Genomic DNA, 23372 nt, shown 5'->3' with positions numbered 1-23372 from the left:
CACATTTTGGGTTGGTTTTGCTGCTGGAGAGGGGTACAAAGCACAGACAGGCCCAGCAGCTGCTTGCCCAGATCCCTCTGCTGGGAAAGGGCAGAAATGCAGGATTCCCCATGGAACCTGGCGAGGACAAAACCGAAGCCACTGGCATCAGGTCTGGCCTGATGTGCCAATTCAACTGCCCTAAAGTTGGAGTGAGTCACCGAACAGAAGGTCCCTGGCAGAGCTGGTTCTTTCGAAAGCCTGAGCAGGTACCCCCTGCACCTCCCTTGGCAAAAATCCCATAAAGAGGGTGATGCTGAAGCACAAATCAAACTCCACTTGGCTTGAAGCAAATGTGACGCTGCACAGTTCCTTTGGGCAGAATGCCATCTCTTTCTGTCACACCTCTTACTTTAAAAGCCATTGAACATTGTTCCAAAAGCCTAAAGTGAGACACTAACACATGTATTCCTGTCTGTCCAGTTAAAAACAACCCAAAGAAACAAACCAACCAACCCACAACAACCAAAAAAATCCACAAAAAAACCCCAAAATAACCCCAAACAAACAAAACCAACAAAAAACAGTTCTGAAAGGAGAATAATGGATTAGTACTAACTCACCTTTTTAAAACAACCTTTGTTTGACTATGTATGGAAGCATTTTCCATAAGCCCAGCCTGCATAGATGGACTTGACTTGGAAATGAAAATCTGTACCTTTCAGAGGTAAATAACTTCAATAAATTACTTTATGTTAAAGGACTTGACATCAGTGCAAAGCTGAACATGAATGAGTACAACTTGTCTTTCTCTTTTCTGGCTAATCCAAAGAAGCAGGCGTGAAGTGGTAATTTTCACGTAGGTTACTGCCCCCTTGGCTAGAACAGCTCAACAATGCATCGGACAGGAACCGCAGAAACTCCCGGGTGAGCCCAGTGCCAGCCCAGGGCTGGCGGGGCCACAGCTCTACCCGCAGGGACGGCCCCTGCGGTGCGGGGCTCCTGCGCGGGGACACCCAGAGACGCGGGGACACGCGGAGGTGTTGGGGACACGCAGAGCTGCAGGGACGACCAGAGGTGTTGGAGACAGCCAGAGACATAGGGACACCCAGAGACATGGGGACACCCAGAGACATGCAGAGCTGCAGGGACACCCAGAGGTGTTGGGGACACACAGAGACATGGGGACACACAGAGACATGGGGACACACAGAGACACGCAGAGCTGCAGGGACACCCAGAGGTGTTGGGGACACACAGAGACATGGGGACACCCAGAGACACGCAGGGCTGCAGGGACATGCAGAGATGTTGGAGACACCCAGAGACACGCAGGGCTGCAGGGACACCCAGAGGTGTTGGAGACACACAGAGACATGGGGACACCCAGAGACACGCAGGGCTGCAGGGACACCCAGAGATGTTGGAGACACCCAGAGACACGCAGGGCTGCAGGGACACCCAGAGATGTTGGAGACACACAGAGACATGGGGACACACAGAGCCACGGTGGACACACCGGTTCTGCTGGACGGACAGATGGACCCGCTCCCCTTGGGTCATTCTGTATTTCTCTCTCATGGCAGCCCCAAGAAGGCTCAACAAAAGCGCTTTATTGGTGGCCTCTATCTTAAAAAGGGAAGAAAGCCCTGTTTTCAGCACCAGGTGGAGTGAGTTGCCTCATTCCCAGGCAGGAGAGCCCACGCACAGCGCCCCCAGCCACACAGCTCCCACCAAAACCAATTGCGGTCGAGCCAGAGCTGCTGAGAGCACCCCAAGTCACTCAGGAAGCACTCGGGGCTGGTAAAACGATGGCATCATGTAATTTCATTAGTACACTTAGATAATGTGATTCTTTCATGAAGGAACTAAAAAAAAAGTTTGATTTTCAAAGGCAATTTAGAAAACATAACATCAAACCACCCTATTCCTTACAACTAAGAACATACTTATGTTATAGCTTCTACATTAGAGGCCATTAGCGTGAACTTTTCACGTAATGCAGCAAGTTTATTTAGGATGTACATTATCCATCCTTTCCTTCTGATGTATTAAATCAATGCATCTAGTAATGCATGTTTAGAGAAGAAAGTACTTACACTGCAGGATATTTGAACAGTATCAATACATCAGTTGGTTATAAATTATGTTAATATCCTCTTGATAAAAATAAAATAATCTATGAGGGGGAAAAAAACCCTTAACCACCTAAAGTCTGAGAGAACGGGTGGCTGAATAAAGGGTGTGTGACACAACTGCGCCAGGGTCGGTCACGGACTCATGGAGTTGTCTGAACGCCCGTCCTCATGCCCTCATCCAAGGCCAGCACCGAACTTTCATTTCCTATCAGTAGCATAAGTGTTAACAAAACCAAATGCAGATGGCAACACGTACCAGTCTACGAATTTCTCTCTCACACTCCCTCTTAATCCTGCTGATTTCCTCCTGGTGCAGGTGATACACACTCCTTATCTCAGCTGCTTTAATTTTGTCGGCCTGGATGACCATGGTTAAAGCCTCTTCCACTTGTTTCTTGGCCCCCTTCAGCTCCGAGATTTCTTGCTGCATTTTGATTTTCTCCACCTCGAAGCCCCTCTTGGCCTCCTCCTTGGCCTCCGTGAGCAGCACCGTTTTCACCTTGTCGGGAGCCCCATCGCGTACAGCGTTGAGAAGGGTCTGGAGTCTCTGGATTTCATTATCTTTTATTTTTATTACTCTAAGCAGTTCAGCTTCGTGCTGTCTCAAAAGTGCTTCTCGAACAGCTTGGAGCTCCTTCATCTTCTCTTCATGGAGTTTGACTTTGAGCTCCGTTACCACCACTGTACTTTTATGCTGTTCGTGCTCCTTGATCTGCTTGACTTCCTGATTTTTCTCTCTTTCCAACTTGCTGACCTACAGGGAAAGTCAAAAACCGTATTTTTAATCAACAGAATGATTAACACAAGTTAGAATTTATCCAAAAACGACACAGATAATTTTATAGTATTAGACCTTAATGTTATATGTCTGTGCCTTAGAGCCTTAGTCAATTAGTATCACCTCATGCAGAACTACACATTCAGCATTTTGTTCATTCTTTATGATCAAATACTATATTACATTTTAAGCATTGCTTGTTTTAAAGAGGTTCTGGGTAAACCCAGGGTCTCCGAGCTCTGCCCCACAGCCTTCTTGCTGGAGACATAGAACAGGGAAATTTCTTTCCTTTGAAGAAAATACACATTCTGCTTCACAGGGAAAGGTATTTGGAAGTTAGAGCCGGTTCTGTCAGCGCACGGTCACGCTGCCGTCTGGCCGGTGCCCGCAGGGTCTCCAGTGCCGCGGCTCATCCGGCAACCAGACGGGAGGATGTGCAAGCCGCTCTCTAATAAATCTGCCACAAATGCTCTGGGCACAGCTCTGCCTGAGCACAACAGACCCGTCCTCGCTCCGGAAGCACCGGTGAGTGTCCACCTTGTCACTGGTGAGTCCCACCTTGTCACTGGTGAGTGTCCACCTTGTCACCGGTGAGCGTCCACCTTGTCACCAATACAGTCACTGCAGCTCCGCGTGGCCCAAATCACCACTGGCAGTGACTGGACCCCTTACGATGCCACCTGTCCCCAGCGGCCGTGGCCCTGAGCCCCCATGCTGAAGCACCAAGGTGCGGGTGCTGTCTGTAATTCCGTCCAGGGCTGCAGCGCCTGCTGGCAGCTCAGGCGCAGCGGCAGAGCCGGCAGGCGGCACCGCTCATCTCTGCGCTACAAATGAGAATCCTGTGTCTCAGGGGAAAATCTGACCCGCTCCAGCTCTGTCTTGAAGCGTTTGCTGTGTGACAGCAGGTGCTGCACCAGAAAAGATCCCCAGCAGGTATTTTTGGGGCGTTTGCAGCGCCCGCCCGTCTCCTCCGGCAGGTTCATCCCACGGCTGTTCGCGACACATTTTCTGCCCTGTGGTATTTACCAGAACAGACTGGGCACATATTTAAATGCTAAAACCGGAAAGTGGCTGTTCGCTACATGGTAATTAACTACTGAAGCGTTCATTGGGAAAAAAAAATGTTCAGGTCAATTCTGCTTAGTAAAGATGCATTTTTCTTCCTCGGTTGACACAATAAGGTTTCCGTGCTAAGAATACACCTCAGCCTGCCTCCCAAACGAGAACAGTCTGCAGAACCAAAGCCTGCAGGTGTCAGGAAGAACGTGTGACATGATGGGGAACTTGGAGATTCTTCCAAGGAAAATGGAATTTGTGAAAATAAGAAAAAGAACCCTGAGAAATTTGTTAAAAAGGCTGTAGAAAAATCTGTTTTCTTTCACTGGAGATCGGCATAAGCAGAAATATCTGCGTGTTTAGAAGAGAAACAAAAATATATCATCGTCATTTTGAAAATTATTGATATTGAAGATAAAAGTCTAGACACCAATGCTGCTTTTAGCATCGTAGTTTGGTTTTATAATTAAATAATAAGCCCTTGCAATCTTATGGGCTCCCTAATTTACCCAGTTCAGTGCCCTAAAAAGCGCAAGTTAACACAATATAAATATCATCAATGCAGACAAGAATCAAAGCCTGGCACTACAGGACTTTCAGCCATGAATTATGCATTACAAATAACTAACCGAATCTGACCACAGAAGGGTCAAATGATATTTCAATTTAAAACCGTACCATAAACTCAGAAGAAGCCACGATGAGACGTGTTGTACCAAAAGGACTGGGGAGGACAGGGGGATGGAAAACAGGGTGCTCAGTCTTAAAGCTGCAAATGCTGCTTCACAACAAAAGGATTAAGAGATGTTCTATTTAAATGTATATACACACGCGCCCCTAGAAGCTTTCTTAAAAATTAAGATTCATAGTGTACAATGCCTAATAATGATGCAAATGAATGGCAAAATGCAGAATATCATGCTGTCCCTGCATGGTAATGCACATCTCCATTGGCATTCTGGAACCAAAAAGCCCCAAAGTTTATCTGTGGAAACTAATTTGCGGATTAGGGAAAAGCAAATGAACGTTTCACGCCCTCGGGACAAGTGGCCTGGAGGCTGCGGCTGAAAGGGAAGCTGAGGCTGGAGCTGCGGCTGAGCCGGGTGCCTGTATGCAGCCGGTTTGAGGGATTTTGAGCATAAAATCCAAATGAAATTAGTGTAAATGTGCAAGAGGAGAATCGGCAAAGAGAATTTCTGAATAACACAAGATTGCTTACAAACCCTTGAGCGCAGACATCCTCGCAAACAGCTAAATATTTACCAGAGAAAATTCCAGCCAGAGAAACAAAGGACACAAACAGCTTCCAGCCCAGCGCTATGATTCTGCCGTCTGTTCTGAGTGGATGTTTGTTTCTCCGGGTCTTTTGCTGGCATTTAACTACGTGATGTTTCAGGTTCATGTCGCGGGTGCCGGGAGCCAGCGCGCTGCCGCAGCGCGGGACCGGCCGTGGGGCGGCACCGAGCAGCCTCGATCACAGGGGCAGAATTGCTGTCCCACGCGTGTTTGAAACACAAGGAGAACATTTACAAATCTGCAACAAAGCGGCTGCCCCGTTTTCCTGCACCAGGCTGGCTCCTGGTGCACATCTCTGCTTTCCGTCCAAGCTGCGTATGAGTCAGTTACAAAGAGTGCCCGGCAGTCACAACCAAAAGACTGGACTTTAATTGCTGGGGAAGGGAAGGAATAGATGCACACCTTACTCTTTTCCTGCTGGAGCTCTATCTGGATGTCGGTGAGCTTGGCCCTGAGCTCCTCGTTGGCAGCTTGCAAGGCGGCCAAGGCGTCCGGCTTGTCCCCCCGCGCGCGGCCGCCGGGGCCCTTCTTGGACATGGTGAGGCCGTGGCAGGGCCGGCGTCTCGCTCGGGGCGTCTCGTCCTGCCCTCCGCCCACTACATCTTCTCACCTGCCTGGGAAAGCACAGCCCGTCAGCGCTGGGGACCGCGGGGACGCACCACACCTCTCAGAGCACGGGGCGCGCGTTGGCCGCTCCTGCGGCTCTGCCTGCGTTAAGTAAGGGCTGACGGCATTCGGGTGCGAGAATATTTTGTATTGCACCTGTACAGAGCAAGACATTTAAATCACAGACTGTAAGTGTGTGCTGTCACTGCGTTTGCACTGGAATCCACGCGGAGCAGGGACGGGGTGCTCGGGAGGGACACCCAGCACCGTCCGCTGGCAACGCCACGGCTTGGGGACAGCAACAGCTGGGACACCGCTCTCGGTACCAGCAGAGTGCTTTATGTGCTTTAAAACAAAGTCTTGAGAGGAAAAATGCTTGGTTGCCTATCAATACTTTCAGATATTCATGATGGAAGTAATAAAAGTGATGAAAACAGTAAGAAGCTACAGAAGCAAGTGGAGGTGACACAAAAGGCAACAGAATCTTTCCATGCAGGAGTGTGCCATGCATCATCAACACAGCAATTAAGGCTTCATTTACCAAGTATAGGTTTATCTGAGTCTGGTAACAGCATCAGAGTTTTGATCACACTAAGAGGTTTTGAGTTAAATCTAAGAAAAAAGAATAAAACCTGAGACAAGCCAATTGATTCTATTAAACAGCAGAGCAGTGGGCAAAAGGAGACCCGAATTCACAGAATTCATATATTAACAGATTATAGTTTGCACTTTATACCAACCCATTAATCCTAACACATTTATAAATTATACAACATAGACAATTTATAAAACTGGTACTATACTACTAAATATAATACTAAAAGTTATATGCACTTGTTGATTTTTATTTCAAAAGTCTCCAACAGAGACTTTGCCCAAGAATAAAGAGCAGCGTTCTTGAACGGGGAAGCATCATTCAGGTCTGGAGAGACTGTGCCCAACTTAGAATGTTAATGAAAACCAAAGGTCCTTTGTAGTCAAGAAAAGAGTGTAAGGGTTATTAAAAACTCATCTCCTTGAAAAAAAACCATATTCTAGCTTAGTATAACCATCAGGTGCAGGTAGCCTAAGAACAAGACAAACTCACTCCAAAGAATTTGCAATCTGACACAAAGACAGATAAAAGTAGGGAGAAAAATTATATTTTTGTCTGCTACTGCTATTTTTATGCTGCATCCATCCTACAGGTCAGAAAACTCTTTCACAGTTGTATGTAGAAATCAATCATTATTCATTACAAATGGTACAGTCAGGTGAGCTCCCTGTGGCCGGGAGGTGTCTGCACAGGGACCCTGCGGACTCTGCTCCCGGTTGTTGGTGCCCACAGCTCGTTGTCATTGTGCACGTGTCCCTCTGGGCTGTGTGAGCAGCAGGACGGCGGGCAGGGCGCCATCAGCTCCCCCTCTCATCAGCACCTCACCCAGCGCTCATCAATAGCACGAGCACATTTAACAGACACCTGAGGACAGACAGACACCTGGGCCAACGCTGTGTCCTGCGGGCTCTGCTGTGCAGCGGGGCAGTGGGATGTGGGTGCCGTGTGCTCCATCCCAAAACACTGCTGTTCCCTCTGCGGTTTTGGCAGTTTGTTTGCTTCCTGGAGGGTCTCCTCATCACTTTGCCAAAGCGCTATGGCAGGAGAACCCCCACACTGCTGCACAGGCTCCTTGGGAATTACCTGGGGAATTTCTCAGTCTGTGGGTGCAGACCATGGCTGCGCAAACCCAGTTCATTCCTATCCAAAGGACAAACAGCAACGCACACAATGGAACCGCTGCCGCTCTAGGCAAAGCCGACCCCTCTACACAAGGTGGTTTGGGTTTTTTTGTAACGATCAATGAAAAAAATGAATGGGAGCAAAATAAGGAATGAAATGCCTAGAGAATCAGCTACCAAGCTCACACGAGAGGTACGGACAGTAACGCTAAATGGGGAAACACCAAAGAGAAGGATGGAAACAGCGTTCAGAGCACATGATGATCCTGAAGACTTGTTTAAACGAAACTATATCCCGAACAGGTTACATGTATTTCACACTCAAAAACTTATTTGGAATAATTTTTAATTGTCACTGCAGTACCAGCTTGAAGTAAACGCTTCTTTTAAATATCTGTTTAATTTATACTGTAAAAAATAAACAAGAAGTTCAAAATTGGAAAAATATTCCCAACCTTGTTCATACCAACCTTGTTAATGTGGGTAACAACCTTCCTGGACACGGACCTTCAGTGCACTGGTCTATTCATCCTGCCCCATGGTCGCAGCCACAGCAGAGCAGCACTGTTCCCTGGACAAGCACGGGTGAGGAGGCTTAATGCTCCAGAGCAGCTGTAATCATAAAATAACCATATGATAGAGTAAACCAGCAGCACAATAGTAGTAAAATAACAATATAATGTCAGTAATCACAGTAATAATAAAACAGGACTGATTTGAGTTCTAAAAGCAAAAACCTGCATCCATTAGGGAGAAAGGAGCCGACAGGCGGCTGCCGCGGGGGACGCGGCAATGGGACACGGAGCGGGAGAGCTGAGGGGCTGGGGTGACGGGCGAAGCGCCGAGTCGGGGAAATGAAGGAGGACACGCGGGCACCACAAATCCCCGTGGGGTCGGCGTGGGGAGGCTGAGATTGCAGAGAAAACGTGGGGAAAAATTCCTGATATTAGTCGAGCAAACCGAGGTAGTACAGTCTTCATTCTGCTGATTCCCAGCCGCGCTTGACATTATCACCTCGAGGTTTCTATGGAAAGAAATGTGTTTGGTTGGTCAAAGAAACAGGAATAAATAAAGTTTTACAGATATTGTCTGAAAAACCTCCGAGCAGGAGTAGATGTTCTTAGTATTTATGATTCTTGCCTCTTTGTGAAGAAAACCTAATACATCAGTGATTGTTCTGCAATGGGGGTCTCAAACCCCTCTTTCTTTGTAGATAAAATGCAGGGCAGTCTATAGCCACAGGCACTGGGTTCTATCTACCACAATGAATGAAGAATTTATGTGTATTACAATTATTTTCTTAAATGATATGGTACAATGACAGATGTAGCAGGTGGAGCCAGGATATTTCACCAGCAGAGGAAATGGGAAGCAGCGTGACACGAGTGTTGAACTGCTCGCCTGCCAATGTCAGACAAATAAACTGAATGACACAGGGATCTGTGAAAATCACCTAAATCAGAAGGATTATTTTTGACAGACATGGGCTACGATAATTTGTTTGTACACTTGCAGAAAAGAAAACCAAGGAATTGATACAAATAAACTATTTAAAATGTTACCAAGGTTTAACTGTACGAGTTGACACTTCTCACGCCAAGCAACTGCCCAAATCTGATTTTTCTCTGCAAAACTAATAAAATTTAAAATTGATTAGCTTATGTCAAGAACGAAAGGCCTGAGCGGGTCTACAGAACCTTTATGGCAGATCTGAGATGTGATGAGCCGGGCGATCGCTGTGGCCCGTACGAGCACCCCGGCGCAGTGACACAACAGCTGCTGGAGCCTGCAGTGTCCACCTTAAACCTCACACCTCACACCTTAAACCAGGCTTTGCTGAGGCTTCACCAGCCAAAGTCCCCGCCTGGAGCTGGTGTCCATCCCAGACACCAACACCAGGAGACTCCGCTCTGCAGGCTCCGCTGTGGCTCATGTCAGCGTGTCCCATGTTAAGTTGGAGGTGACAAAGGACAGGGGACAGCAGTGACTGTCCGATCCTGTGGGCTCCCATCGGCACAGCGTGGGAAAAGGGGCTGTTGTCAGAAACATCTTCCAGGCAGGAATGCTGAATGAAGCCTTAATGAGCTTTTCCCACACAAAAATCAGCTCCCTTGCCAGCACTTAAAGTAATAAGACAGCTTCAAAAAGAACTTCACGGGAATTAGCTGAGTATTTCTTCAATTAAATCTTTAAGGAGGAAAAGGGACAGAATGATAAAACTTGAATGCAGCCAAGAATAACATCCAGGGATTAAGAGATCCAGATAACAGGAATGCGATGGGCTTTGGTAAGGGTCTGTCTGCACAAACACACTGACAGCACGGGATCTGCAGCGCGATGGAAACCGGCTCAGCAGCCGCACCTCCCACATCCGGGAGAACACCTGCGAGAAAGGAGCACGTTTCCCCTTCCCGAGGCAAAGCAGGCTATGTTCGCTGCAGGTTTGCTCACACGGAGGGGATGGAAATGCTGCAAGAACAGGCAGGAAGCAGTGAAGGGAACCCCGGCTCACGAGAAGGGCTGTGAGGCATTGGAACAGGCTGCCCAGGGCAGTGCTGGAGTCACCATCCCTGGAGGGGTTTGAAGGGCGTTTAGACAAGGATCTCAGGGACATGGTTTAGTGCTACAGTTGGTTTAGGTTACGGTTGGACTCAGTGATCCTGAGGGTCTCTTCCAAACGAAATGATTCCATGATTCTGGCTCGCACAGACGTGTCCCGCTGCAGGTTCACATGGCACCCGCACGCTGCAGCACGTCAGTGGGGACATCACTGCACATCAATGGGGACACCGCCGTGCAGCCATCCCAGGGCAGGTTCTGACCAAACATTCTCAAATGCCCGGGCTGCTGCACACGCTGAAGCAGTGGTTTTATTTCCAAAAACTGGCCATACACGCAGAGGCTCCCACCTGTGTTCATTGTCCTGCAGAACATAAAGGGATTTGCAGTTTGGAGTCATTGGTCCTTTTGCTGCATGCTGGGTTGGTATTCCCAGGGATGATAAGGGGAAATCAGGCTGGGCAGAGCAGGACAGCTTTCTAGTGACAACCACGAGCTCCTGTGTATGCACTGGGACAAGCGTCATTGTCGGGAACCATGAAAGTAGTTATTTGTATTAATAAAAGCGCCGCTCTCGTGGTTCAGAGGCAGCCGTGTCCCCGCGGGACTGCCGGACAGACGCCGGGACTGCCGGGCAGCATTCTCCCAAACATGGGGAGAAAATCTTCCTGCAAAGGACGTTTCTGAGCCAGCATCCCTGTGCTGGTCCAGCCCCACAAAGAGGTGGGAACGCGAACCTGCCCGGGTGGCTCTGGCAGCCTTTTCCCGCCTTTGGATTTCTGTTTCTTTTTCTTCCTCAGTGAGTTATGCAGAGGGGGGGCATCTATAAGACACATTATTTTAACAGAACAGAAAGGTCTTCACATTTTTGATTCTGTAAGAATATATTAGCATATGATTCCTGGCATGTTTGATATTGAAAACAGCATTAATAATGCATCATAAGCTGCCTTTAGCCAGGCTCATCATTCTTCTTGCTCCTGACTTGCAATTCAGACATCAAGGCTAATTGGAAAATGTGTTTACTAGATAGTAGTTTCTGAAACAAATGAATAAATCCCTACCCAGAGTACCAATATTTTAAGCAAAACATAGCTTAAGGAAAATGCCATTCTTACAAATACTGACAATTTCAAATGTATGATACAGCCTTCTGAACACTGGTGTTTTCTATTTTTGACAAATTGTTATAATTAAGTAGTTTAGATAAAGGTTTTTGAGCCCTTGGTGCATCTCTAAATATTATAATAGAAAGATAATGTAATATTGTCTACAGCTGAGCTCTCATTTCCTCACACAGGGAAGCTCTTCTTGAGAAATCTCAGTTTTCCACTCAGGATTCGAGCAGCCTATAAATCCAGCCACAAGAAGAGTAGTTTTCCTCTGCAAGGGTATTTAATGCTAAGCCAGAGCATTCTGCCAGTGTAACCGCATCCCGTGCTGCTTCCGTGGCTGTACACGCATCTCTCACAAACAGGGTGTTATTCACCCAGCTGCAGCGCGAGGAGAAGGAAATCTGTTGGAAATTACATGGAAAAATACAGCAAGTAGCAAGTCCTGAAAGCGCTGAGATCAATAACCGCCAAGACATATGTCATGTACATGTGGTTATGTTGCGTATTTCCTGTCTACAGCCCATGAAGGTTTTCATCTCTGTGCTGGGTAGAGAATGGTTAAATTGAGACGAGTTTGATGAAACACTTGGGAAAAAAGAAATAAAACAAAACAAAACCCACGAACTCTTGTAACTCAACTTGCACTTCCAAAGGAGTGTCTGTCCTGAGCTCGACCGGTGCTGAGGAGGCTCCGGGTCCAGAACACAGCTGCTCCCCCAGAGCAGCAGCCACACCGGCCCGAGGCCATGGGCCACCCCAACACCAAACAGGGCTTGTCTGCAGGGCTCCCGCCTCACCCGATGAAACGATCAAACACCAAACACCGCACAGCGCCGGGGCTGCGGATCCAGTGCAGCCCAAGTTCTGCTGAGGATTAGATCAATTCCAGCACCGGCTTTAACACACACATGTCAAACCCCGACTGACCTGAATCTTCCCTCAAAGATTAGTCCTTCCACCACAGCTGGCTTTAACTCATTGCTGGGCGGACTATGTTTACAGACCCCACGCAAAACCCTGCCCCTGGCAATCCACACATCCGCAGGACACATGGACTCCTGTACACGGGCTCAGCGTGCGAGGCCACCGGTGCCTGTTTGCTCCACACACACACACACGTCTAAATCACAGCCCCTCATTTGTCATCTCAAGTTTTACAAAGCTTGGCTTTTTATTTTTTTAACACAAACATAGTTGGGTGTCAATTATGTGCATGGTTAACGTTTACAGTACAACAGAATTGATTAATAGGATTTCAGCACTGGAGGACATAATTGCTACTGAATCTCAACACACGTATTTTCATGCCACAAGTTTAATGTCACCTTAGCACGCCACCTGCTCAACTTTCACGTTTCTTATGGTTAAATTGCAGAATGTGAAATAACTAATGACAAACAGCAGCTATTATGCATGAAGCTGATTTTTCTCTTTTCTCAGATACCCCACAACACTTTAGGTATAAAAATACACTGGTGCTATTGCAATAATATTACAATACACCTATGCAAATTCCCAGTTAAATTGGAGCAACTCAGGATAATTCCACTGATTTGCAGAGGATTATTAGCGAGGAATGCATTTCAGATTTAATTCCGTTGGTTTAATATTGTGTCATTCCATTATCTTGATCACAAACAAACTGTTTGAGTAATGCCATCCATTTTCCCAAGGAATTCATGCCTGTGTAATTAACTACAATCAAGTGTAACACAGATGGCATCGCATGATCCAAAAGCACTTTCTGGAAACATTATAAGCGTGTTATTAACATCCCTAAATAACTATTTAACACCAGCCCTCCAGCCCCCTTCTGCATGAACACACAACACAGCTGCATTTGAGTGGGAAAGGCGGCATTTAACTGCACCACTCTCACAAAAGATTTTCAGTTCTTGGATTTATTCAATTTATAAATGAGCTTGAAAATAACAGACTCGACCGTGGCAACAAAAACATCGCCTGTTGGATCTGGGAACGCAGGCTGATTTCCAGAGTGACTCATCCTCGCCACGCGGGCTCTGAGGAGCGGGCGGCGCGGAAGGACACGGCAGACGAGGAGCCTTTCCTTAGGCCGACCACGCTCATCCAGACAAGAGATTCGTAGCTGGCAGACTGTTCCATTCCAGTTGAAAGAGACCCTCGGGATCATCACGTCCAACCATAACCCAACCCACCCCAGCACTAACCCGCGTCCCTCAGAACCTGCTCAGTAGGCAGGTGCCTACGTCCAAAGCAAGAGCAAAACTTGCACTTCACAGCAAGAATTTGAATGGAAAGTCACATCATCTCCCAAATTAAAATATTCCCAAATTTTTAGATGCCCATCAAGCTCTAATGAAAAACTGCTCCTTCGGCCTGAAAAAAACTGAGGATCGGAGTATTTCAAATCTGACTTTTTGTTGCTAAATATCCTAGTTGCAGCAACCTTTTGATGACAGTTATTGAGACTCTGGCAAGAGCATCGCTAGAGAAGATGAAGCTGGGAGAGACATCCAACCCCAAGATGACAAAGGGGTTCAGAAAAGAGCAGCTGTTCAAATACCCGTCAGCATCACTCCGTGTTCAGCACTCGGCGTCGCACAACGGGGCTTTTCACTTGTGAAGTGGGCAACACTAAACGAGTCCTGGGTGTGAGGACTGGATCTGGGGTGGGAAAACCATCACGGACCTAACGGTCATTGGGATGTATTGGCACACAGTGAACTGGAATTGCTGTAGGTACACGCGTTTCTATCACCTGATAACATGACAGCACGTGGAAGGGAAACAAAAAACAGCTCTGGAAATGATTACATGCTCTGGGGGTTATGAGCTCAGCCTTACATTCCTTCCTGAAGGGAGCTGGTCATTCGGTGTACCAGAGCTCAGCAGGGTTCACCGGGAGCAGCGCTTTTTAATAATTGCTCATCCATGGACCGGTACAATCGCTCATAACAAAGTTTGTTTAACATTCCCAAGGGAGACAAGAAGGACAACAAACAAACCAAACAGTCACTTGTTTGTAAATCTTGTTGAAGAGATCAGAACTGGCATAGTTAGCTTACACGTTTGGCTGCAACACAACAGGTTGGTTGGTTTGTTTGTTAGAAACATGAGAAGAGCCGTGGGATGTCCCCGTGCTGCCCTGGGGACAGGAGGCCGCTGCCCAAGGTGAACTGACGCAGAGCTGATTGTTTTGTAAGCTTTCAAAGATTTCCCCATCCACCCAGCAACCAGCCCCGAGCAGGGTCTCCTCACAGCTAATGAACGTTAGGAAAAAACAAGAAGCCAAAATACCCAGCTCGTTGATACTGTGCATTTTAGGTTATGCACTGAATCAAATACATTTTAAGAGAAAATATAGAAATATTTAGTAAGCAAGGAAGAGATTTGAAAAAAGGAAAAGAGGAAAAAAATACTGTTAACCAGCTTACCACAGAGAAAGAACCTGTGTGCAGGAGCGGGGGTGCTGGAGGGGGGTGCAGCTGTACCCCAAACCCGGCTCTGCACAGCTCCTCCTCGGGATACGAATGAGGCATTGAGCCAAGTTCCACTCAAGTCAGCGGGAAACTCTCCATCCAGTGTAATGATCTGGTCATTAATATACCCAGGAGTCAAAAATAAGTGCCTAAAAGCCACTTCTCTAGAGCTTCAGTTCGAAAGCGGAAGATCCTCTCTCCAGAGATGAACCAAGGAACAAGGACAGCAGAGCTGGCCGAGCGCTTTGAAGAGAAGCGCTGTATAAAGCTTTAAGCGTAACACTCAGTCCTCATAACACCAAATAGGATGAACTTATTCCCAGATGACCATGAAAAAATCTTGCCATCTTGAGAGAATTTTTCATGTGAAAGCAAGTTTATATTTAGCCATGGCTGTAGCGAATCTCAGCTAACCTCCCTTGGACATGTTTCTTGTGTTTGCTGTTAGTACATAGAGGGCCCACTCTGATTAACCATTTCTTGGCAGATAAACTGTGAGCAGCACGGGGACCCGCTGCTGTAAGCGCAGACTGACCCGGCGCTGGGGACAGGGACAGGGACCCTCCGGCGCTCGCGCTGCGAACACTAGAGCAGGAACCAGCACATCCTGTAGTTGTGACACACGCTCAGTATTTGCGCAGAAAGGGAGAAGTACTCCAGCTGTATCTGGTTAAGTATGTATTTCCAACTACAGAGAAAAGATCCACTTTTTAAAAGATTTTATAAAACGCCAACCCAGTCCATGGAAGATGAGCGAGTAAAATCCCGAAGGCAGAGCGCCCTCCCAGGTAATGGAACAGAAACACTGAAAACCTTGCTGTAACAAAGCTTGTGCTTCCCAAAGGAGAGACAGAGCAACGGGCAGGAGGGAAGGTGCTGGAGTCACGCAGGAGAGAACGCGAGGAGCAGCAGGAACCGCGGGTGCGACACGAGCCAACCCTCCTGTCCCCAGGGACGGAGTCACGGCCGCGCGAGGACACACGGACGCGCTGGTGCCTCAGCGACCTTGGCAAGGTGATGGCTGGTAGTAGGTGCCCTGTGCATTAACCAGATGCACATGGCTGAGAATTTTTAAGCTATAATCTGATCTTTTAAAGCTGATTTGATTTGAGATGCTGCATCAACCTTCCCACTCGATTCGCCTGGCATGCGGATAGGCCTTTTCCTGTAGTTTCCCAGAACAGCTCGGTTCCTTTCAGCGTGGCACAGCCAGACCTGTTCTTCAATACTTCAGGCTTTTAAGGGAGATAAAAAGGGTAAGGGTTGTTTCAACCCAGCTTTAACGTTTGAAGTCAAAGGATTAATTCCTCTGGGAAAATCCTGTTTTCAACATAAGGGGTCTATAACTTCTTTTAACCAAGACTAACAACCAGAAGCAAGGCTGACTTTCATGGAAAACCATGGTTTGTACACATTATCATACTCAAGAGACAATTTCAGTTAGTAACAAGAGTAACATAACCTGATCCCTCTAATGCAACACTCGATGTAAGAAGCATTGCCTTGGATGTAAATATAATTGGAATATTTTTAAAAATGTAAAAATAATTGGAAGGAGCAGCTCAGGGCGGACAATCCAAACCATGTGTGTATGTGATGAAAGACAACAAGTTATAACGTGTTATAGAGCTGCCTGCTACCAGCACCAAGAATGACAAATGTACACAGAGAGTTAAATCTCCAACAGCAACACGTGGCTCACGTGGCCTTTACCTGCCTACAAAAGAGACCCGGGGAGCAAGATACAAATCCTTTAAATAAATAAACACAAAGCACCCTACCACAGCAGCACAACTGCTGCCAGAGCGGTTTCATTGACTAAACCGAGCAGAGGTTTGGGAAGTTCTCCCGATCTTGGGCGCTCAGCAGCTGCGGGTTCCGCAGGACAGGACCCGGCAGCACCGCCGCACAGTGTCCATTGCCTCGAGTTCAAATTGGTCGCTGGTTCTACCGAGGGACAAAACTGGGGCAATCTCAGGACCCATGTGTGTTTGGAAAAGTTTCATTTCTCTATTGTGAAGGGGGAAAGGAAAAAAATAGGAAGAAAGGGAACCTCGGCAGCTGCTCGTGCTCTCTGTTGTGTCACCAAACCAGACTTGCTGGAGTTCGCTGCTGCGGCCAGGTCACCCAAGTGGCACCTTTCGGCAGCTGCACCTGCTGATGTCTCACTCGGGAGAACTCCCTCCCCCGCACGAATCTCCATCTTAGAGTTGTCCTGATGATTTGGAAAAGTGCTATAGAAAAGAGCTGGGAAAACATTCTCCCCCAAACATCTCCACTTCCAGATGGGAACAGCCAGAATGAGCTCTGCCCTAGCTATCTGTGTAGTGTGGCATCCGGGCCATCCCGGATTTGCATTCAGGATTTTCCCGTCTTTTAGCCCCTGCACTTACTCCTTCAGAGAAAGTGGCTTCTCACATGGGTCACACCACCCTGGTCTCAGGCTGAGACGATGGCTGAGAGCCATCTGGCTCCTGGCTCTCCAGCTGGCGGCTGCTCCCCGTCCCTTCCCACTGCTGGTGTCACAGCCAGGCACGTTCTCCAGCAGCGCCAGAGCCTGGGACTACGTGTCCACAAAGCTCCGGAAGGCTGGACATACACAACATGATGTACAGCAATAGCTGTGGCTGCTCTGACCAGGGGAACCTGAACTTCTTAAAGGTTGGACAAAAAAAATACATAAGAACTGTGCAAATAGAATGTTAAAGCTCTAAGAGAAGTCCATGCCCAAGCAGACGGGCTGATGCTCCACCTGCACAGACACCTGCTCACCAGCAGGCAGGAGGTTTGACAGCCTGAAACACGAGCGGCACTTGGGCTTCGGACATGACCCCAGTGGAACCTGGCACGTCAACCTGTACAGGACGCGAGAACGTAAATGTGAACATCAGTGGAACCTGGCACATCAACCTGTACAGGACGCGAGAACGTAAATGTGAACCTCACTGAGACCTGGCACGTCAACCTGTGAAGGACGCGAGAGCGTGCATCTGAACCTCACTGAGACCTGGCACATCAAGGTCTAAAGAATGTGAGAATGTAAATCTGAATCTCAGTTTCACAGCGTACACTTGAGGGTTGGACACTGATGTCATTAACTGTATAAGAAGATTTAGTAACATGATGTGTAAGACAGTCACAGATGGGGATAGAAACAACGGGGCAATTACTACTGAAAGGTGGAGATGCGCAGCTGCAGCTCCAAGGAGCAGAGCGAGGGCTGGCAGTGACTGATATTCTGCTAGCGACCTGTAAAAAACAGTAAAGGGTAGGATATCAAAACCTCCTGATAACAGGATTATTTAGGTCAATCAAAATGGGCGAGGAGTATCAAGCAAGAAAAAGGAAGAAAAAATACAACAATAACCTCGAACTAGAAAATTAGGTAACTAAGCAACATGAAATTCAGTATGGGAGGTACAAGATAATCTATATTTAAAAATACAATTTGACATATCCTCCACACAGAGATTTAGAAGGAAAGATCAAGTCATCATGGAGGACATCTGTTGTGCACGCAGCTAGGTAAATAAGATACTAGATTGTAATAGCAGGAGATGGGAAATAAGACGAAAAGCATTATAATGTTGCAGAAAGACAAGTGGTAGGTACTCATTATTATACTTGTATTCATCTAAAAGAAACATAATAGGTACAGCCAGGTAATAACAGAATCAGGATCTGTGATTTTTTTGAAGAGACATTAAACAGGCATTTATGAAATGATTGATATTGTGTAGGCAAAAAGGATGTTTCATTCAGCTTTTCATAGCGGTGCCAAGAACAAGAAGCCACCCCGCGGCGCACGGGCGGGAGGCGCTCGCACGGTTTTCCAGCGGAAAGATGAAACCTCCATACTCCGCACTGCACAGCACACACCCCGGCAGCAGCTCTGCCCTCTGCTGCTCCCGGGGCTGAACCAGCACAGGTCAAACGCAATGGGGTGAAAAACGCCCCACCGAGTCATGGGGTGCAGGGTGCCAGGGGCAGAACTGGGAGCAGCCAGCCCCAGCACCACCTGTACCGGCCTTTATACAAGTACAACAGCTAACAGGACTCTTCTGGGGTTCAGTCTCAGTAACTAACGTGGGAGCACAAGAGGTTTTGCTGCCGATGCCTTCCGAGCACCAGAGAGCAGCCCCACACTGCCCCGAACCCCCTGCTAGAACGTGCACTGCACCCTTCCCCAGAGACGCTGCTGGGGCGAGCGCTGGAGCCTCCGCCACCCGATGGCAAACCAGCCCGCCCCACAAACGGTGACACACAGCATGGAACAGACACCTGCTTTAACTGGCAGGAATGGCACCCCCAGCAGCCCCGAAAGGCACAGCTCCAGCAGATCCTTGCTTCCCCAGTCTGTTCCAGCTTCTACACTGTGAAAGGACGCTAAAAGAAATCAAAGAAACAGTATTAAAGTGATTTAGTCTGCCTTTGTAGTGCACAGGGTTCGGTGGTGTGGTTTTTCAAGAGGTCTATAGTAAAAATATTGCACATTCCACTTTTGGACTGTGGAGCTCCATGATGGAGGGGAGAATGTGAATATGAACACAGTTTACAAGTATTTTAAGCCCGTTTTGTTTTGGTGGGCTGACAGAAAGGAGCACCATGTGCACAGAGTCAGGCTCACAAGTTTGCCTCAATACTGCCCTGAGTCAGCCTGTGCTCAGGTAAGAACTCAAATATTTACATGGCCATGAAAAATATGTACGCTACATCCAAGACAATATTTTTGTCTTTGACAACTGTTTGCTACTGCAATATAATTAAAACAACCATACTGTTCCTACTGATGTCAATTACAAAATCCATCCTCCCAGCAGGCGCAATAAAACAAATAACATCATATTATGGCTGTAACAGCCCCCGGGATGGGCAGGAGAGCACAGCCCGGGACACCAGCGCTGTCAGGCCCCGCGGATCCAGCCAGACCCAGCAGATCCATCCACCCCCAGTGGATCCAGCCAGACCCAGCGGATCCATCCATCCACCCACCCCCAGTGGATCCATCCACCCCCAGTGGATCCATTCAGCCCCAGCTCCACCGCCCTTCCCAAGACACCGCTCTCCACTTCAGGTCAGTCCCCATGCACCTCTGCCTTTGCTAAAACTGGTCAGTTGCTAAACATTTTTTAAAAGGCTAGGAAATTCATTTAGCAGCAAAACGTACAAAAACGTAAGTGTCTTCAATGGCCTTTCAGAGAGGGTGGTGGTTCCCAGTGCTGCCGGCCAGCCCTGGGGGGCAGGTGCAGGAGAGAGAATCACTGAATCATTTTGATTGGAAAAGACCCTCAGGATCATTGAGTCCAACCGTTCCCCACCCCTGTCACTGCCCCATGTCCTGAGAACGTCATGTCCGTCTGTCCAACCCTCCAGGGCTGGTGACTCCAGCACTGCCCTGGGCAGCCTGTTCCAATGCTGGTAGCAGATGTGCCGCATCCCACCAGCCAGGGACCCGGAGCAGGTGGGACAAAGCTGCAGAGCTGCAGGTTGCTGAGCTGCAGCAGAGTTTGCTTTTGCAGCCCCCCCGCCAGGCCTGGCCGGGTCACGGCCCCACTGCCCCTCTGCCCGCACTGCGCAGCAGCCGGACGGACACACGGACGGGGCAGAACTTCTGCTCAGGGACCCTGCTGGTGCTGCGGAGTTGGAGCTGCGCTGAGCACCCGGGCAGCAGCAAACCCACAGCCCCTACAGACACAGCTGAGCATCTTGTTTACTTTGTAAAAACCTATTAAAAAGCAGATGGAAAACAAATAGTCAGTCCTAGATTCTGAAGTTCAATATTTGCTTTGAAATGTTCTTATTCTTAAAACACGAATCTGCAATTTACAAGTAAAGTGACCACAAATTAAATGTCCATATATATTTTGATACAATAGCAAGAGATTATTTTTCTCTAGATAATATATACTTCAGCAGCATTTCAACAAAGCCAGAGTTACTTTCAGATGCCAAACGCTCCATTTTACTGGTGAGCAGCGAAGGCCGCTGTGCTACCTGCAGCTCCCCCGTTGTAAGGAAACCTGGCCGGCTGTCCCCACAGCCACAGCTCCCCCCTTCCCATAGAAACTTGTTCTCTGGATTTGACACCCAGTTCTGCTGACTTAAGAAGAACAAAAAGCCTCAGAAAGCAAACAATCTTTGATTGTGCATCTGAACCACTAAAACACGGTATAGAAGCAAGAATAAATAAAGCTGTTACAACTACAGCAAATAAACAACAGTGCAGAGCTTGGAAAAGTACCAGGCCTTAGCTACGGAGAGGTTTATAAATGCGAGGAAAGCAGAATAGACTCAGGATGCTAAGAGATAATCGTTGCCTGCTTTACTGCAAGTCTATTAGCAGGGGAGGAATCAATGCACCTGGCTGCCCACCACCCCACCGCTCAGCCCGCGAGGGGAAAACAAACTCAGTTTCTCGCTCCATCAACAAGAAACCTGCCCAGCCACACGGGTCACCCCCTCCCCAGCCACACGGGTCACCCCCTCCCCAAGCCACGCATGTCACCCCTTCCCCAGCAGAGCTGGCCCGGCAGGTCTGGGCTCCCCAACCACAGAGGTAACTCCCGGGACAGGGGACGTGCTGCATCCCGACAGGAGCGGGGACACCAGGACACGCAGCACTGCACCCCTACAGGAGCAGGGACACCACAGCCCATTCTGGGACAGGGGACATGTAGTGCTGCATCCCGACAGGAGCAGGGACACCACAGCCCGTTCTGGGACAGGGGACATGCAGTGCTGCATCCCGACAGGAGCAGGGACACCACAGCCCGTTCTGGGACAGGGGACATGCAGTGCTGCATCCCGACAGGAGCAGGGACACCACAGCCCGTTCTGGGACAGGGGACACACAGTGCTGCACCCCGACAGGAGCAGGGACACCAGGACACGCAGTGCTGCATCCTGACAGGAGCAGGGACACCACAGCCCGTTCTGGGACGGGGGACATGCAGTGCTGCACCCCGACAGGAGCAGGGACACCACAGCCTGTTCTGGGACAGGGGACACACAGTGCTGCACCCCGACAGGAGCAGGGACACCACAGCCCGTTCTGGGACAGGGGACACGCAGTGCTGCATCCCCACAGGAGCAGGGACACCACAGCCCGCTCCCCACCCAGGGGTGCGCTCTGCTTTCAGCACCCAGGGTACCACCGGGATTTGCCTTAGAAGAGCTATGCAACCCCCAAGCCTGCAAGACAGAAACGTAGCTGCACGCTTCAACATGCCCAATTTAACTTACAGTATACTTCGATGAGATTTTAAAAATCATTTCAGACAAGAAACACCCCCGAGAAGGATCCCGGACAGCCTTGCTCACCTTCGCCTGGACTCCAGCAGCGCGGCAGCTCCCGGCTCGTCACGGCTCCAGCTCCGAGGGGCTGTGACTCAGCAAATGGAGCAGCTTTTTATTTTTCAGATGGAACTTACCAAACCGTGCCAGCGTTACGGGGAGGATCCGCTCCCCAGATCCACTGCTCCGCCAGCCTCTCCCGAGATATTCCCACCGAACCCTCCCCAGCTGGGTACGTTATGACAACAGGAAACAGTTTATTTGGAGAAAAATCAAACACAAGCCTGCACGGGAACCAGGCTGAGCGAGGAAGAGAAAAATCCCAACCTCTGTCTACGTTGTATTTAAAAGAAAAGCTGGCGTCTTATTATTAGCCCAGGAGTTATGCTGCTGCTGGCCAGACATCCTCAGGTCTGCGAGTACCCGCGGTGCAGCTCAGCAGCCCCAGCCCCAGCAGCTGCCCCATCCTGCCCTGTCATCCTTCCTGCAGACACACGTGGGCTGGAGGGTCGCTGGGCACCCCACCCTGTGATTCTGTGAACCCCACGGCTGGGTCTGGCGCCCTGCAGGGCAACGGGGTGCGCGGAAAGAGCTCCTGACCCTGCTCACGGGCCAGACCCGCTGCCTCTCTCTGTCCCGCACTCCCAAACCCACGCAGAAACAGCGTGGAAATCTCTGTGTAGGATTTCAGGCGAGCTGTGCAGACTGAGGTCGTGCTCTGTTAGGCTCAGCCTACCCCGGGCGGCAGTACCTTGTGCTGCAGGTACAGGACATACGCTCCGGCCGTGCAACCTGCAGCTCTTGCTGTTAACTGTGAACTCCAACAGCTCAGGAACAAAAAAGCTGATTAACACCTTAAAATCCAAAGCTTATTCCAGCGTAAAACCCAAGCTCTTACACCAGCCTCAGCAGCCTAGCTCAGCATTGGGCAACACACGCAACATGTATTCAGGTACAATGAAGTGTGTCCAGACCCGCTGAGCACCCCCAGATCCCGGCCGGCCCCAGCGCCAGCCCTTCAGCGGGTCTGGGACACAAACCCGCGACCTCCCGGCCCACGCTGGGTCTCCTGTCCCCGTGCTGTCCCTGCCAGGAGGACACTGCTCTTTGGGATGTGTAGGGCTCCCCCGGGAACCCACAGCAGCTCCAGCAGGACCTGGGGTGCTCCCAGGGCCACTGTATTGATCCGGCAAGATTATTTTCTTATCCAAGATGTCCCCGTGCCCTGTTACACCAGATAATAGAGGACTGAGTTTTTGCTTCCCCAGGTTATTTTCCAATCATTTTCTTACTATCTCACTTTAAAACAAAGACAAGAAAGATGTTGTCGCTGCCACTATAAACTCTATTTGCTAATAATTCACAAAAGCAAGCG

At 48.9% G+C, this 23372-nt stretch overlaps 1 protein-coding gene across 2 annotated transcripts in view; it reads right to left on the bottom strand.

The window, feature by feature from the left end:
- JAKMIP3 (Janus kinase and microtubule interacting protein 3) overlaps window positions 1–22064 on the bottom strand; it is a 47265-nt gene extending 25201 nt beyond the window's left edge. For both annotated transcript variants that reach the window (XM_082053822.1, XM_082053823.1), the window contains exons 1-4: window positions 22025–22064; window positions 8040–8181; window positions 5650–5861; window positions 2374–2871 (exon numbers count right to left, since the gene is read on the bottom strand). In XM_082053822.1, the coding sequence (XP_081909948.1) occupies window positions 2374–2871; window positions 5650–5784 (633 nt within the window). In that variant the 5' untranslated portion in view covers window positions 5785–5861; window positions 8040–8181; window positions 22025–22064. The remainder of the gene's footprint in view (window positions 1–2373; window positions 2872–5649; window positions 5862–8039; window positions 8182–22024) is intronic.
- Between the last annotated feature and the right edge of the window lie 1308 nt (window positions 22065–23372).

This window comes from Streptopelia decaocto, assembly GCF_964273445.1.
Source record: "Streptopelia decaocto genome assembly, chromosome: 5".
Taxonomy (NCBI): domain Eukaryota; kingdom Metazoa; phylum Chordata; class Aves; order Columbiformes; family Columbidae; genus Streptopelia; species Streptopelia decaocto.
The sequence above is the reverse complement of the archived record's forward strand: the minus strand, read 5'-3'. Positions and strand labels throughout refer to the sequence as shown.